The 17704-nt window shown below is 41.9% G+C and overlaps 1 protein-coding gene across 1 annotated transcript in view; it reads right to left on the reverse strand.

Moving 5' to 3' along the window:
• The window catches only part of LOC134529388 (kinesin-like protein costa), a 215075-nt gene extending 200052 nt beyond the window's left edge, over positions 1-15023 (reverse strand). Inside the window, exon 1 of the mRNA XM_063363403.1 lies at positions 14666-15023. Within this exon, the coding sequence (XP_063219473.1) occupies positions 14666-14695 (30 nt within the window). The 5' untranslated portion in view covers positions 14696-15023. The remainder of the gene's footprint in view (positions 1-14665) is intronic.
• Between the last annotated feature and the right edge of the window lie 2681 nt (positions 15024-17704).

The raw sequence follows: 17704 nt of genomic DNA on the forward strand, positions 1-17704 counted from the left end.
CACCATTTTCTTTAATACAGTTTATTTAAAACAAAACCTTGGATAGAGCCTTGGTGAATGAAGATCTTACGTCTCTAAAACCAAGAATTGTAAACAACATTCTCAGGTAGAATCATGTAACAAAGAGCTCTGATTTGTAGGTTCACCATTTGGAAATAACCAAACTATTAATTTGAATGCAGGTTGGATGTATGCAAGTCGTCAAGAACTTATCATAGGTTCATGCAATCAAAGTGTTTCATGTTCCTTCCCTAATTGGTGGTAAGACATAAATCAAAAACAATAAAATACTGTACTTCCACTGTTATTAAATTGACATGTTCAAACAAAATGGAAACAAACGAGTTTATTGAACAAATGGCAATCAATAAAACGTCATGATTTTCTTTTTTTGTTATTTCTATCATAACACACATGTAGATAACTCATAAAAAAAGTCCAAACTTGTAAAAAAAAAAAAAAACTCTGCACAATAATTTACCATCTCCTGTCATGAGCCAATTAACCCAATTGTTAGGTGCTCAAAAAGGGGTTTACCTGGAAAGTTTTCCAGGAGTTTTCAAAATTGGTATGCTTATAAATTTTGATGTGCTCTTTTTGACTTTTCACTTTGCCATCTCATATCTTTGCCGCTTGCGCCGCCATATTGACAAAAATAGCCAAAAACAGTTCTTTGAGAATATCTCCTTTCCTACTCATTTTAAGATAAAAATAGTTACATAATAAATTAAACTAGATGAAATGATCTATCATTCATGAAGTAACCTTTTTTTTTAAATCAATAGTCTCACCGCACGGTTGCCACAAAGTCTACTCCAACACGTGTATTGGCAAAACAAATAATTTCCACAATACCATGGGTAGAGTAAGTGGTGCTATTTTTTGTGGTATCCCCAGTAGGCCTAATCCACATAATGCCAGTGCAATTCCGGAAACATGGATCTTATTCTTTTGATGCTTATATCTATGTAGTCAAACATATACATTCTCAAACCAGGAAAATAAAAATATTTGCAACAAATATATTTAACAAAAAGTATCATTCATAAAACATTCACTGATAACTCTTGCACGCCTTCAGTGGCTGCGATACATCAGCACTATTTAATCAAGGAAAAACCAAATGTGACAATGTACTCTGAAAAACTCCAGATTTAACGAGCTTGTATTCAAAAACCCAAATGCTGACCAAGAGATGATTGCTTAAACTGCAGAACGCTTTCTCCTTGCATTATACAGGTATAGTGGTGTGAAAAGTATGTTGAACATATATATATATATATATGCTTTACAAAATCAGCATGTAATTTAACATTCCAGCACTGCCACCAACAGAAGCAGAAGCACAAAATTCGTTCTGAACCAATCACCAGGTCCAGCGGTGGTATGAAGTTGAACAAAATGTAGAGCGATGGAGATGGAAAAAAAAACTAGGATGGGCTAATTCTGTCACTACACTTGAACCACCAGCTCCTGAAACCTTGTTGAAACTTATTTTTTGCAAATGCAAAAAGGGATGTCAGGGAGCCATTGGATGGAGAAAGGCTGGGTTAAAGTTCTCTGTTATTTGCAAAAATTGCAATGATGCCTGTGATAATTTGCAAGTTCAACTACAAGATAGCAATGAAGAGGAAGAAACAGAGACTGTTTTCAAGCAAACTTTTAACAAAATCAAGGAAGAATATGATTATAATGAAGCTGATAACTCTATGGATAAGTTAGAAGAAATTTTGATTTGATGTTTCGCCCAGTTCTGAAGATGACAACCCCGCAAAACCTGGTCCATCAAGAATAACGAAGCGAAGGAGATTGGACTGAAAATTATAATTAGTGCATTATGTGGATTAGGCCTACTGGGGATACCACAAAAAAAAAGTGCCACTTACTCTACCTCATGGTGGTGTTGAAATGAGTTTTTTTTTCGCAAATGAAGTAGACTTTGTGATAATTGTGTGCTGAAACTATTGAATGTACAAAAAAAAGTTACGAAATGAATTATAGCAAATTTCCTTTAGTTTTATTTATTACATAACTATTTTCACCATAAAATGAGTCAGAAAAGAGATATGCTCAGTTAACTGTTTTTGGGCACCATTTTTCTAAAATGGCGGCACAAGCAGCAAATAAGTAACCTAGTGGTGAAAAGAAAACTTGAAAAGAGCACATCAAAATATATAAGCATACATATTTTCAAAACTCCCAGAATACTTCAAAGGTAAAACTCCCAAATGACTGGACTAAATATTTTCTCACAATAGTTGTATCCAACTTGCACTTGAATGATGACAACCACATTCCCTAACTAGGCACATTCATGTAGTGACTGTTTGCATATACGATCTCAACCCCCCAAATGACTCATAATTTATGAACACCAATCAGTATGCAAGTAGTTTGGACCCTACTTATCCCCTTACAGGTTTCACACAGTAGTTATTTTGACAATTTCTTTGAGTTTTCCTTTTTTTGTCCAACTAACCTTTTTTTTCCAGTTCATCAATCATCATTTTGCAAGATGACAAATAGGTATATTAAATACAAATACTAATTGCAACACTTTCAAACACACACAAAATGTTTAATTTATCATTTAATTTGCCATTTACAATTTACAATGTTACCATTTCCATCAATGCTATGCAACCAACTTTGTTAGTCTGTAATGTAAAATCATTATATTTAATCAAACTTTGAAACAATACATTATTGATTGTGACCATGTCAATGACTATTGACATTTGATTGTGACGATATGAGCAACTATTGTTTTTTGATTGTTTCAAATCATTAAATCATTACACAGTTGATACATTGTTTCACTTCATTAAATTGATGACGAAAACAGATGGCTTTTCTACTGCACATGAATCTGTGATTAAAGCTACAGTCTGAATTGAAGAAATCAAAGGAACACACTAGTATTAAAAAACACATAACCAGTTTGGTAACAAAATTTTGTTAGTTTCCCAGTGTTTTCCAGGTTTTGGAGTGATGTTTTCAATTCTCAGATTTTCCCTGCATGCGGGAACCCTGTCTTAGAGCTTCTGTGCATAAACGTGTGACACAAAACCTTACAGTGCCATGGTGGTTAATTGGTCCACTCACTCACCTCTGGGTTTGATAACTGGTGGGAATGAACCAAAGTTTTTCGCAAGTGAAAAACATGGCTTATGATGCAGTGTTTTGGTGGGTTTTGTCAGGGTACTCCCATTTCCCCCCACCAATTTATCTTACCAACTTTCATCATCTCTAATGACCCGTATATCAATGAGGCATTACTCTATAATTTATTCATTCAAAACCCAATCTTTAATATATTTTTGGCACCAAATGAGGTAAGTAAACGGGTAAATATCTTGGTCTCAATCTGGAGGACTCAAGTTAATCACAGTCAGCAATTCTGACTCATGCCCTTCATGATTCCTCTTCACAAGAATTTTTGTCAGACAAGGGCAGAGCAGAATCATCAAGTATTATTGGATTCAGAGAAGAAGCAACTAATGTTTCTTACGTTCCTAAGAAATGGAAAAATGTGATTTTGGTTTCCAGTCTGTATTTTATGATGCAATTGATCAGTTTACTGAAAATAAAAAAAACCTGCAGTAGGTAATGATATTTTACCCCAAAACTAAAAATGGAGTAGACGTAGTTGATAAATTGTGCTCTACTTACAATGATGCAAAAATCTGTCATCGATAGCAAATGGCAATTTTCTTTTCAATGCTCAATAAAAGTGGCATCAATGTGCAAGTAATATATTTTGGAAATGGAAATGAAGTTGACGTCGGCCCAAAGGCCTCCTTAACTCTTACAGGCCTATATGTCACGCCAATGCCTTCTCCTGCCGAGTGTTGCTTCGTGGAAGTGTTTCTACTCGCCGAGGGTGCAGTGTAGACTTGTGTTTCCTTTTGTATGTACTTATTTTGTATTGTATTTCATTTCAGATTAATTTGTTTTTATAGTTCATATTTCATTTATTTTATTCGTATTATTCACCGGGCGCTTAGGCCGTGGTTCTCCGCCTGTGGCCAATCCGCGCGTTCCGCGGGCTCACGGAGGGAGGGAGTCAAGGTTGCGGCACGTGGGAGGGGAGTCGCTTGCGCGGCACGTGGGAGAGCAGTCGCGCTCGAGAGACGCAGGGAGGTGGACGCAGGGAGACGTCGCTCCACAGCTAGGCCTTTTTAGTCGCGATTACAGTACAGGTTGGACGCCCCTTGCAGTGTGCGGGGAAATTAAAGTGCGCGGAACCGGGCATCGCCCTTATTGAGATTGCCACAGGCGGGACTGCGGTAGCCCATGTAAAGGGTATGTTTTATCGTGCATAAAACCATAAAAACTTCATTCGGACTTTATTTCCTGAAGTCATCCTGGGCAGGCTATATCCCTTAGGCCATGAGGGACGAACCCTAATCTACCGCCCCTGAGCAGCCGGAGACGCGCCACTAATAACAGGGACTAGCCGCGGCCTTGTCAATTGGCGCCCTTCTCGTGTGGCCACGACTTACAAACTTTCAAATTTTCTCAAATTAGAAACTCAAAATTTTTCAAGTCGGTAAAACCCAGTGACGCGACAGTACGAACGGGGGGACAGGAAGACGGCGCGGCGAGTTACAGATAAGGGATGACCTGAGAAGCTTCTTAGTTACGCGTCTCACGCTCGCATCTCCGCGCCTTATCGCAACTCGACTCCGCTCCGCGCCTTATCGCAACTCCGCTCTGCGTGTAACCCAACCCAAGTCGTACCGTCAGCCGCGCGCGATGTCGAGATAACTACCGAACATTGTGAGAACATTATTGTGACATTGTTAGGACTGTGTGAGTCGGGTGACGTCATGCAAGACATACGGGAAGTTGCTGTGGACATGGAGGGCAGGTGCGGATGGTGTTCATTGCCGCGGGCTACGAATGATATTGCGGGAGGTCACGCGGGAGAAATATGTTCATGTTCACTGAACATTAAAATGGAGTCAGATCAGCAGAGAGAGAGGCGCGGGCAACAGGAAACTTGCAGTGCGGCTGGCTGTCGCGGGCAGCCTGGAGAAACAGCTAAGTGCCATGGATGCGGGATAGTGAAGCATCGCGCGTGCACCGATCGGGGTGAATTTCTCCAGTTCCGAGACGGACTTTTGTGTGTCACAGGTGCGAGTACGAGGTGGTGCAACAAGGACACGTACAGGCACAACCGATAGTCCGATCAGTAGGGGCACCGGCGGCACTACCGGAGTTTGCGGGACAAGCCCACGAAAATCCGCGAGTCTTCATTCAGGCATGTCGCGAACGTCTCTTGAACGTGCCAGTGGAGTGTTGGGTGGAGCGGGTCAGTGGTCAGCTCCGGGGCAGAGCCCAGGCCTGGTGGGCCGAAACGGGGGACATTTACGCAGGCTGGGAGGAGTTTGCCACCACAGTGGAGCGACGATTTGACGGACCGAGGGCACGCGCGGAGGCGCAACGTCAGCTGTTCTGCCGCCCACAGGCGGAAGGAGAAGAGGTCGAAGCCTTTATCTACAACAAGGCTCGCCTACATCGGCGCTTAGGGGGAACCGAGCTCATGAGCGGAGTCACGTCAATCGTGTGCGAGCTGGTCATGCCGGAGTTGCGACCGTTCCTGCGAAGCGCCACAGGGCTGCCACTAGCAGACTTCGTTGATCTGGCCAGGGAAATCGAGGAGGATCTACGCTCGGCCGGGGCCGTGCGCAGGGCACCACCAGTGCCGAGGTCAGCAACACCCCGGGAGGCAGTGGCACCGGCAGACGCCCGAGCATTAGTCCCTTATGGGGGCCTGCCGCCTCTGCGGAACCTGCAGCCCCCCATCGGGCCGCGACAGGAGCGAGCGAATCGTCGTGAAGAGCGGCGCCCAGACCAGGAGGAGGGAGGGGCCGGTCGGCCACCGCGGTGCAGGTACTGCAGGACAGAAGAATACCATTGGCACAATGCGTGCCCTACCAGGTCCGAGGTATGGATGAAGAAGGAAGGCAGGGAACACCAGACGGGAAACTGCCAGTAGGGAGCAGTAGATCAGCTGGCCATTGCTCCCTTACTACACGCCCAGCACGCACGCTTGCACCGCAGCTGACTGCCACGCCTGACAGCCACGGCGCGCATCACCTGTCAGCATCCCACACCAGGTCGTCGGCGAGCACCACCCATCAACAGGCATCACCGATGGCCTAGGTCGCACCTGCAGTGCCTGACTACGGACCGTCCAGGCTGGGACGACTTGGGGACAACACCGGCATGCTGCTCCGGGTGCCCGTCCTACTGAACGGACATCCAGTTCAGGCCTTGGTGGACACCGCGGCCAGCCACACATACGTCGCGACCCACCTGGTGCCAGATGGGGACCTGGAGCCCGACGAGGAGGACGTCCAGCTGGCCACAGAGGGGACTTGCGCGCTCACATCTGGGCGCGCCGAGGTAACTGTCACCGTGCGAGATCAGTCGAGTCGAACAACTGCCCTGGTGGTACGAGGTCTGAGGGACGACCTCATCCTGGGCCTACCATGGTTGGTCCAGGAGGATGCCACGATCGATGTTAGAGAGGGTAAGGTGCACGTGGGCCGGCAGGGCCGGAGGACCATGTATTGCCTAGGACAGCCAACCCCCCCACAACCCACACACCCTGTCTCATTGGCTGATCTACGCAACGAGGTCCCACGTGAGTTTGTACCAATGTTTGAGGACGTCTTGGCCCAGCAGCCCCAGGTATTTGCAGCCACTGACATGTTACGGCGCACCAATGTCACCGAGCATACCATCCCCACCCGCCCCCACGAGCCCCGGTTCGTGAAACCACTTGGTTTCGGGCCCAGAGAAAAGGAGGTGATTCAGGCTCAAATTGACGAGATGCTGAGAGATGGGGTCGTGGAACCAAGTGAGTCGCCATATAATTGCTTAGTGGTAATGGCAAAGAAAAAAGATGGCTCACTTAGGTTCTGCGTTAATTTCAAACCGATAAACTCAATCACTGTACCTGCACCACCTCCTTTAATTAACATCACAGATGCACTGGCCGGGTTGGGGGATGCCCGTATCTTCTCGTCACTGGACCTGAAGTCCGGATATTGGCAGGTGCCCGTACGCCCAGAAGACCGCCCCAAGACCGCCTTCACTGGCCCCGACGGTCGCAGATTCCAGTTCTGTGCCATGCCGTTCGGGCTGATGGACGCCCCCGCAACCTTCCAGACCATGATGGTCCGCATCCTGGATGGGTTTGTTGGCAAGTTTGTCACGGCCTACCTGGACGATGTGATCATCTGGTCACGGACATGGGAGGAGCATGCGCAGCATCTTGCCATGGTCCTCGAGCGGCTGGCCAGACACGGCCTGACATGTGCGCCACACAAATGCCACATCGGGGCAGCAGAACTGGAATTTCTGGGTCATGTGGTCAATGCAGAGGGGTGCCGGCCAATTCCGGAACAACTGGAGGTGATTGAGTCCAAGACTGCGCCCCACACACGGAAGCAACTACAGCGCCTCATAGGATTACTTAACTGGCTTCGGTCCTTCATCCCCAATTTTGCCACTGTCACCGCCCCCATGACAGATCTCCTTTCCCCCAAGCACAAGTTCCGGTGGACGCCAGAAGCTGACCGCGCCCTTGCCAAAGTCAAGCAATTGTTCCGGGAATGCCACACCCTGGCTGAGGCCAGAATCTCATATTTACCTCCAAACAGATGCTAGTCAGGTAGGCATGGGGGCGGTACTCTACCAGCTGGGTGAGGATGGGGAACGGCACGTGGTGGAGTACACTAGTGCAAAGTTCGGGCCAGCCGAACGCTGCTACCACGCGAACGAACAAGAGTGCCTTGCAGTCGTGTGGGCAGTGCGGAAGTACCGGCACCACTTGGAGGGGAAGAGGTTCACGTTACGCACAGACAGTAAGTGTTTGAAGTGGTTAGATTCTATGCAAGGCAGTAAATCTAAGTTCACAAGGTGGGCAATGACACTACAGAATTATGATTTTTGTGTGGAGCATGTGCCGGGACGGGAAAACCAGCTAGCAGATGAGCTTTCCCGTCACCCAGACCCAGACACCACGTACCAGGACGACAACAGTTGGGAGGACCTGTTGCCTCCTCAGGGTAGTGCACCGACACCACCGGAAAATCCGCCATGCGCAGCTTTGTATGTCACCACCCAGGCAAACCCCGAGCCAGACAATAGGCCCCCAAACACTTTGTCAGACTTACTGCAGGCCGTGCGACAAACTCAGCAGGGCGACACGGCAACGCAGGAGGCTGTGGAGGTCTATGGCCGGCAGGTTCTTCCTTATCAGCGGTGCGTAGATGGCGTATTAGACATGCACGCCAGGGGATATGGAGGCCTGGCGCACCCACGTACCCATGGGAGCACGAAAAGCTACCATAAAGTTTTTTCACAATCATGACTTAGCAGGCCACCCAGGCGCGGAAAAAACTCTGGACGAATTGCGTAAAACATTCCACTGGCCGGGGGTTACCCGGGATGTCAGGGATCATGTACGTGAGTGTCAAGCCTGACAGCAGCGTAAGGCACGCCGTGCTGACGGAGAGGAGCAGCAGCGCCCTCACAGACCCCAGAAACCTTTTCACACAGTAGCGTTGGACATTATGGGCCCCTACCCCCGTACGACACGGGGAAAGCGTTTTCTTGTAGTGATAACGGACATGTTCACGCGCTGGTTTGAAGCTTTCCCCGTCACTAACGTCCGAGTGGGAACAATAGCGGCCCTGTTGGAGGGGGAAGTCTTTCCCCGCTACGGCTATCCCACAATCCTTCTGACAGATAACGGCTGTCAATTTGCGGGCAGAAGATGGCGAGAGAATTGCCGTAGGTGGGACGTCACTCAACACACCACCCCCACCTATCACCCCCGTACCAACCCCACCGAATGGAGGAATCAGGACATAAAGGTCCAACTCCGTCTCAGGTTGGGGAAGGATCATTCTAAATGGGATATCCACATTCCTCAGCTCTTGTACTGTCTCAGGAGACGTACAAACAATGTCACAGGTTATTCACCGGCAGAGTTGTTACAAGGGCAGACTCTAGCTCTTCCAGGCGAATGCCGGGTAGCGGCAGCAGCCACTGTGGGCCCCCTGGGAAACGATCTCAGGGCAGAAATAGAACAGCAAAGGGAACAAGCACGACACAACCAGCAACAGTACCTAATAAGTCACACGCCACAGACCGAACGCCCACCCCCTCCTCTGGAACCCGGGGACTGGGTATACGTCAGTCAACATCACCTGTCGTCGAAAAGACGTAATTTCTGTGCCGGGCTGGCACCAAAGTGGTCAGAGCCACGGTTGGTGTTGAAGCAAATAGGACCAACTTCATACACAGTGCGCACACCGAATGGTAGGCCGGCCAAAATTCATAGGGACGACCTTCGCCTAATAACATGCAACCCACCATTCACGAACAGCAATGCAGTGGGAAAAACCCCACCAGGTTTCGAAACTGGGAAACAAACAACTGACCAGGAGAGAATCGAAGCACGAGAGTATAACGGTCCCGAGTCCCCGAGGGAAGAACAGCTGTTATTGACAGGTGCCGTGCCAGCAGGTACGAGTTGTCAGGAGGGGAACTCACCCGCGCCATGGGACGAAACTCCGTCAACCGAAGTAGAAAACCAGGGACAGGACACAGAACACGAAACCTTAGGTAGCCATCTACCGAGCCACACATCCGAAACAGTGGCGTGGCCGGATTTCACTGATGAGGAGTCAGACTATCAGGAGCCATTTAAGGGGTGGCCGCCAGACTTTAGTTTGTCAGATGCCATTTTTTAAGTCACGGTCACGGAGCCAGATTCGGAGGGAGAGGAGACTGAGATGGAGGGGAGGCATCCTCACCGCGAGGGGCGGGCGCAGGCCAAGTGGTGCTGCCGAAGCATCTGCGAATCCGTGGTCCGGACAGTGGCGGGAATGTCAGGGCAGGACACTCTTAAGGGGATAGAGGTAACTTCGCAGGAGCCAAGCAATGGCAATGATGTGTTTCTCAGGTCGCCACCCAACGACCAATCCGGAGGGACAGTTTCCATTCCCAACCCCGTCACCCTTCGCCCATCGCGAACACGTAGGCCCCCCAAGTACCTTGAGGACTATCAGTGGCATACAGTGCCGAAAACAACACAACCCCCCAACAACGGACCCCGCTGTAGTGTCATGCAATTACTCCCGTACTTCAAGTGGAACAAACACACTATTCCAGCCCATACCCATCAGGTCACCCACATCACCCTGCTGCCCCAGTGCTTCGACATGGAAGACCAAAGTGAAACATGTAAATGAGAGGCATTGGTGTGCATATTGGCCTCGTCGGAGGGCGGGGCATTTGACGTCGGCCCAAAGGCCTCCTTAACTCTTACAGGCCTATATGTCACGCCAATGCCTTCTCCTGCCGAGTGTTGCTTCGTGGAAGTGTTTCTACTCGCCGAGGGTGCAGTGTAGACTTGTGTTTCCTTTTGTATGTACTTATTTTGTATTGTATTTCATTTCAGATTAATTTGTTTTTATAGTTCATATTTCATTTATTTTATTCGTATTATTCACCGGGCGCCTAGGCCGTGGTTCTCCGCCTGTGGCCAATCCGCGCGTTCCGCGGGCTCACGGAGGGAGGGAGTCAAGGTCGCGGCACGTGGGAGGGGAGTCGCTTGCGCGGCACGTGGGAGAGCAGTCGCGCTCGAGAGACGCAGGGAGGTGGACGCAGGGAGACGTCGCTCCACAGCTAGGCCTTTTTAGTCGCGATTACAGTACAGGTTGGACGCCCCTTGCAGTGTGCGGGGAAATTAAAGTGCGCGGAACCGGGCATCGCCCTTATTGAGATTGCCACAGGCGGGACCGCGGTAGCCCATGTAAAGGGTATGTTTTATCGTGCATAAAACCATAAAAACTTCATTCGGACTTTATTTCCTGAAGTCATCCTGGGCAGGCTATATCCCTTAGGCCACGAGGCACGAACCCTAATCTACCGCCCCTGAGCAGCCGGAGACGCGCCTCTAATAACAGGGACTAGCCGCGGCCTTGTCAAAGTTAAGAGCAGGGGATATTTTTTAAAACACTTTCTCTACAATTGGTAGAGGAACAGGGAAAAAGCGTTATCACCAAAGGGTTTCCAAGTTCTCTTCAACAAAAGCCTAGAGAGTACCGACCACCATTTTAACTTGAAGATGTTCCAAGAACAAAGGGGGTGAAAAAATGCAAGCACTGCAGAACTTGCTCTGTCAAAAGGAAAACGACAAGCCTAGCAAAATTTTTTGCATATGAATTCTGATGAATATTTTTGCTTGGAGCATTCTGTCATGATTATTGAATTATGCTATAATAACTATCAGTCTACCAATGTCGGAAGTGTACAGTAAAAATTACTAATTTGTTGCTATAATTTTTTAAAGAAATAACATCTGTGAAAAAAATTTGTATAAGGCCATGACAATTTAGCTAGATACTTCCGAACTGGAAAGGCCTTCAGTGGACTCAAGAATGAGTTATTATTTTCTTAGCTGATGTATGTATAGGCCTATGTAACGTATAGTTTTGTAAGTTACAATCATATCAATAACCATTAAATTCTTAAGAAACACTTAAAAGTTTGTGAAATTTTATAAATTTTCAAAGTATTCTATGTATGTATATTATTATTATTTCCTTTCTGTCAGTACTTTTAAGTAGTACTATTAAGTACTTTAATAGATAGCCTACCTAAGAATATTCAAATTTTATAAGCCACTGGGCAAAAACTTTTAATCACAGACATCAAATACAACACTTAATTTTTATAACTATAGTTATGTTAACAATATAAGAAAAGTGCATTAAACTTTTGTCTACAATATATACATTGCGCCCTTATGTGTTATAACCTGTATTGAGCCTGACAGAGGGTTAATGACATTTCAAAGTCCATTTTAAGTCCACAGTTTCTTCAAACAACAATGACTTTGCTTTTCAAAATTCCAGATAGATAAATTATAATAATTCCAACACAACACTGGTATTAGTTTCATAAATTCATAATTTTAATTTAATTGATATTAAGCCTTTTATAAAAAATATCTTATATAATTTTTTATTTTCTTTTTTCAATGGAGAACCAAATATTGTCTACAACATGTTTCTTTCAGCTTTTTCTTTTCTTACATTATGTACAGCCTCAAGCATAGCTTGTGCTATGCTCCTATTTCTTCCATGTTCTGCTGAGCAACAGCCCTTTTTAATCTTACACTTGCCTCGTCCTCTTTTCTCAAACACTTAAGCTTCTCTTCATTAGTTTCATCAAGTACCTCTTCTGTTTCCTCTGAAGCTCTTCCTTTTTCAACCATAATTTTTTTTCACCTAACCCTTAACACCTGAGTGAATTAAGTATCACAAAATCAGGCAATCATTAAAACAAAGCAATAGTGTATTCAGTATCTTCAAGAGTATCATTAAAATAATTATAATAAAACACTCTTTAAATGCAAAATTGGATCTATAACTACATGAAAGAACAATTTCACATTTATATAATTCCACACGAATTACAAAAATTCAGTTAGATAAAAAATGACTTGTTGTTTGGATAGTAAACACATGTTTATGGTCTCCGCTTAACTTTGTTGCCAAGGGAAGATTTATTGATAATTAAAAAAAAAATATTAAAAAACAAATAATTTTACATTAATGTGGTACATGCAGCATTTTGTAATTGACAAAAAGTGATTTTAATCAAAATATACCTAGTGACCAAAAGTGACGGTAAATATGTAGTTGAGCGGTATTTGCGAAAAAAAATGTTAAAAATCCGAAATTACCTTTATTAGACGCTCTTCAACTTCCTCTTTTCATTAAAAGCGGCGGAGGTAAGAAATTCCAAATACTTTAGGAGATATCGAATTTTTAAATTTCATCATATGTAGTTGAGCGGTATTTGCGAAAAAAAATGTTAAAAGTCCGAAAATACCTTTATTAGATGCTCTTCAACTTCCTCTTTTCATTAAAAGTGGCGGAGATGAAATTCCAAATACTTTAGGAGATATCGCCGTTCTTACTTTGCATACAAGACCTGTGTTTATCATTCGACCGTCGCCATTTTTTTATTTTGCCGTGTGTTTGTGAATGCCTAATTAATGAAAATGGTCGATTAGGTCAGGTCATTTACATTATAAATACTTTGAAACTAAGCGTACATTAGAAATAATATGAAATTATTTCAATGGTTCTTTAGTTTTAAAGTATTTATAATGTAACTGACCTGACCTAACAAACCGGGACAAAGGATGAACAGAAACAACTCACGTAAATTTTTTTTTTGTTATTTAAGTATTACTTGCGCAACAATAAAAAATAAGACTTTAAAATTAGAAATGTTAAAAACTCGCCTAAGTTGGAGGCGGTAATTAAACACCGTTTTAAACAATAAATGAAGTAAATAATCACGTATTGGTTAATTTGAATTCTGGCCTATCACGAACAATCACGTGACATCATTATCCAATAAAAAAATAGATGCTCGTAAACAAGAAACAATTGTGAAAGCCACATGAACGCACTGCTATAATTGTGATGAAATTTAAAAATTCGATATCTCCTAAAGTATTTAGAATTTCTTATCTCCGCCGCTTTTAATGAAAAGAGGAAGTTGAAGAGCATCTAATAAAGGTATTTTCGGATTTTTAACATTTTTTTTGCCAATACCGCTCAACTACATATGATGAAATTTAAAAATTTGATATCTCCTAAAGTATTTGGAATTTGTTACCTCCGCCGCTTTTATTGAAAAGAGGAAGTTAAAGAGCATAGAATAAAAGTATTTTCGGATTTTTAACATTTTTTTCCGCAAATACAGCCCAACTACATATTTACCAAAAGTGACTTTTAAAAATTAACTGACTTCTAGTGAAAAAGTGACCTACTCTGAGGCCTGTCATGAAAACACTCATTAGATAATTTACAAAACTATTTTAATTATTAATTTAATTTCATACTTGACACAAGTAGCACCAAAACAGAAAAAAAAAAACACATAGCCTAATTAACATTGTACTAATGATACACTGACATGAATACACCGAATCATCTACCGATGTAAGTTTTGAAAATAATTTAAATGTAACAACTTTCTAACCTGGCTCAAAATAACCCCTAAAAGAAGGTTTTACAACTAAATTAACAAGTATTTGGCAAATTTTGTTATGAAGGTGCTAAACTATAAAATTACATTTTTTTTTTCAGGGCAAAGCCACACCTGCTGGGGTTAACAGCCGTAACTTTCATTTACTTAAAGCTATGCTGATATAAATGACGACTTCCATGAATGTTACAACCTGCATATTCATTACAAACCAGGTTTTGTCATGTTTTGGGCATTTTCAATAATCAGATTTCTATAAAATAAAAAAAAATCTAGGTGAAAAGGGGAAAGGACTTGAGGAAGAGGCTTCAGAAATTGGGTGAGTAAGGGGCAGGGACTCATTGCCAACAGGCGAAAACCCAATTCTAGGTGTATCAATTAAACAAAATCAATCATGCAATCAATCATCTTAATGATCAATAACTTCACCTTATGAACATTTTAAAATGTTAGAATTATCATCATTTACACTTTCTTTAGCTTTATTATTATAAACCGCTACATTTTATTACCTTTCAAATAATTTATATTTCCAAATAGTAATATAACACTATATATGTATACGTACCCTTACAGCCGACTTCACAAACGCTGTCATTGAGGTTAAAACAAATTCATAACCGGTAGAGACTAATTTTTCTCCTCATTCTCTGACTACGGGCCTGTCACCCAGAAGAGATTGAATGTTCTAATCTAAAACTAATTACAAAACAAATACTGCGCCCTATTCTATTTACACAGCCCATCCTAACCAGCACCACAAATAGGGAAAATAATCGTTTAGTACAAATTTAGTATTCAACATTCGTCAAAATTTAAATTTCTTCAGCTGTCTTGCCTCGACATCATATTCAAAACATGTCACAGACGACGTTTTCATTCGTCAATAATATTTAAGTGATTTTCGTAGAGTGATTACAGAGGTAGACATGGGCACGGTAATAGGTTAGAGATGCAAATATATATCGAATATATCGAACTATTCGATATTTTCTCTTGATATTATCGAAACGAGTAAATATTTTTGTAACTACGATATATTCAAACGAAATTATAAAAGTATTCATATTCATGTAAATATTTTTTTTCTTTTTTTTCTTTTAGATTTTTAAGGTTAGCAACACTAACTGGAAACCCTCTATATGTGTTTATGACTTCACTGGGAAGTGGGAACTGCCACTTTATGTGAAGCACAAGGGGAAAAACCTTTTCTTATGGTTTTTTTCTAAGTTTCTCGCCAAAAGCCTCGATGCATCACTCCTGGTTCCTGGGTCCTGGGCTGGCCTTTACTCTACTGTGTTCATCTCCTGCTAGTGCTGTGTTGTGGTGTGCTGTATAATCTAATGTGAATTGTGTGTGCATCATGAGCACCAGTAGAGTGTGGAAATATTTCAGAAAACTGGAAAAAGACAGTAAAAGTGTGAAGTGCAATTTATGTTTTAAAACATATCGCAGCTCAGGAACAACTACAAACTTATTTGCACATCTTAAAAGTAAGCATATTAATGCTTATAATGAATGTGTGCTGGAGAGTAAGAAGCTGAAGCAAACTGTTCTTTTAACAGAGGTAAGTTTTCAAATTATTGTTTGTTTAATATTGCGCCGAACAACTGATTTATACATCAACCTTGCATTGTTAAATTTTTTAAAATAATAATTTGTCATTGATTAGAATGAGTTTTGTATGCACATAATTTATTACAAATTTACAAATATGTACCTGGGATGTGTTACTTCAGTTATTTAGCGTACCTAGTACAGTTGCCTAAAATAAATGCTTTTTACTATGATTAAATTTTTCATTGTATTACAGTATATAGAAAAATCACCTCTTCATTCTTAGCCATAATACACATTGTTCTTTACGCATTTTCTGTGACTTAGGCCTAACCCGGTACAACCATGAGGAAAAGTTTGATTTATGTTTATTTTACAGCGTATTTTCAGATCCTTAAAAAAATCATTACTATCGTCATATAGTTTAATCAAAATGCATAGATAGCATTTTATGGTGTTTTGTTTACTTCCTGCACCTGATATAAATAATGCATTTTAATTGAAAATATTTCATCAATCAGAAATGATGCTAAAATCATTTATTACAGCACCAACTGAACATGAGAAAGTTAGTTTCACTGTTCAAATATTTTTACTTTACCTTTAAGTAAAACATCGATACTTATTTTAGTCATCAAAGATGAAGAATTTATTATTTTTGGAAATTACTGAATAAAACTGAGTAATACAGCATATTTGTGCATTTATTTATGTAGTAGAAACATTTATCGTAAAATATTCATGTCGATATATCGAAATATCGATATTTTTTCCTAAATATTCGTGGTGAATATTTGAATAGTTTTAAAAGTAATCGATATATTCATATTCGATATTTTCCGCCGATATTTGCATCTCTATAATAGGTCTGCCAACTACCTAACCTTTGCCTTAGCGTGTCTCGCATGGAGGTAAGAAGTTAGGGAGTGGTTGTATGGCGTGGATGCTGAAGTCATTTTGCTTTTTGGGACACGCCCACTAATCCGACCAAAACAAACGGCGAATACAAGTTTGAAATTGTGTTTTTAATGAAATAAAACAATGTCGTGTTGTGCTTATGGTTGTACAAATAGGCTAGCGAAAAAGCAGACGGGAATTACATTTCACAAGTAAGTTTATATCAAACCAGGAGCTTCTTTTATTGAAGTGGTGAGATGAATAAGAGAAGACAAGACATGTCTCAAGAAAGATGAAATAGTTATAGTAGCAGGTGGAAATTACGTGTTCAAGAAAGAATAAAAAAAATTCGTGTTGTGCTTATGGTTGTACAAATAGGCTAGCGAAAAAGCAGACGGGAATTACATTTCACAAGTAAGTTTATATCAAACCAGGAGCTTCTATAATTGAAATGGTGAGAGGAATAAGAGAAGACAAGACATGTCTCAAGAAAGAAGATGAGATAGTTATAGTAGCAGGTGGAAATTACGTGTTAAAGAAACAATCAAAAACTGTGTATCTCAGTTTGAAATATGTATTACCTTCATTATGTAACACAAAAGTGGCGGTATGTACAATCCCACACAGATTTGACTTGATGGATAACTCATGTGTAAATATAGGGATAAGGAAAACTAATGAAAAAATTCTGACTCTGTAGTAAGTACAATTTTGTACGAGTAGGTATATTTTGTTGAATACACAAATCTTCTTATAACTCCAGAAAAATATTGGAATTAAAAAATAAAACTGAATTTGAAATAATTAACTTGAATAAGTGGTTTGATGCAAATAATTTAAAACTTGAAATAATTAACTTGAATAAGTGGTTTGATGCAAATAATTTAAAACTTAATATAAATAAAACAAAATTTATTAAATTTGGTAATAAAAGACTGCTCGATCAAGTATTATCTGAATTTCAGAATCAAGCGATAAGTCAAACTGAATCAACTAAATTCTTGGGCTCTACATATTGATGATAAACTAAAATGGAATGAACATATCAATCAAACTATTCATAAATTAAGTAAAGCTTGCTACGCCCTCAGAATTCTTAGCCAAATTATAGACAGAAATTCTCTACGAACTGCATACATTGCACTTTTTCACA

The sequence above is a fragment of the Bacillus rossius genome, chromosome 2, assembly GCF_032445375.1.
Source record: "Bacillus rossius redtenbacheri isolate Brsri chromosome 2, Brsri_v3, whole genome shotgun sequence".
Taxonomy (NCBI): domain Eukaryota; kingdom Metazoa; phylum Arthropoda; class Insecta; order Phasmatodea; family Bacillidae; genus Bacillus; species Bacillus rossius.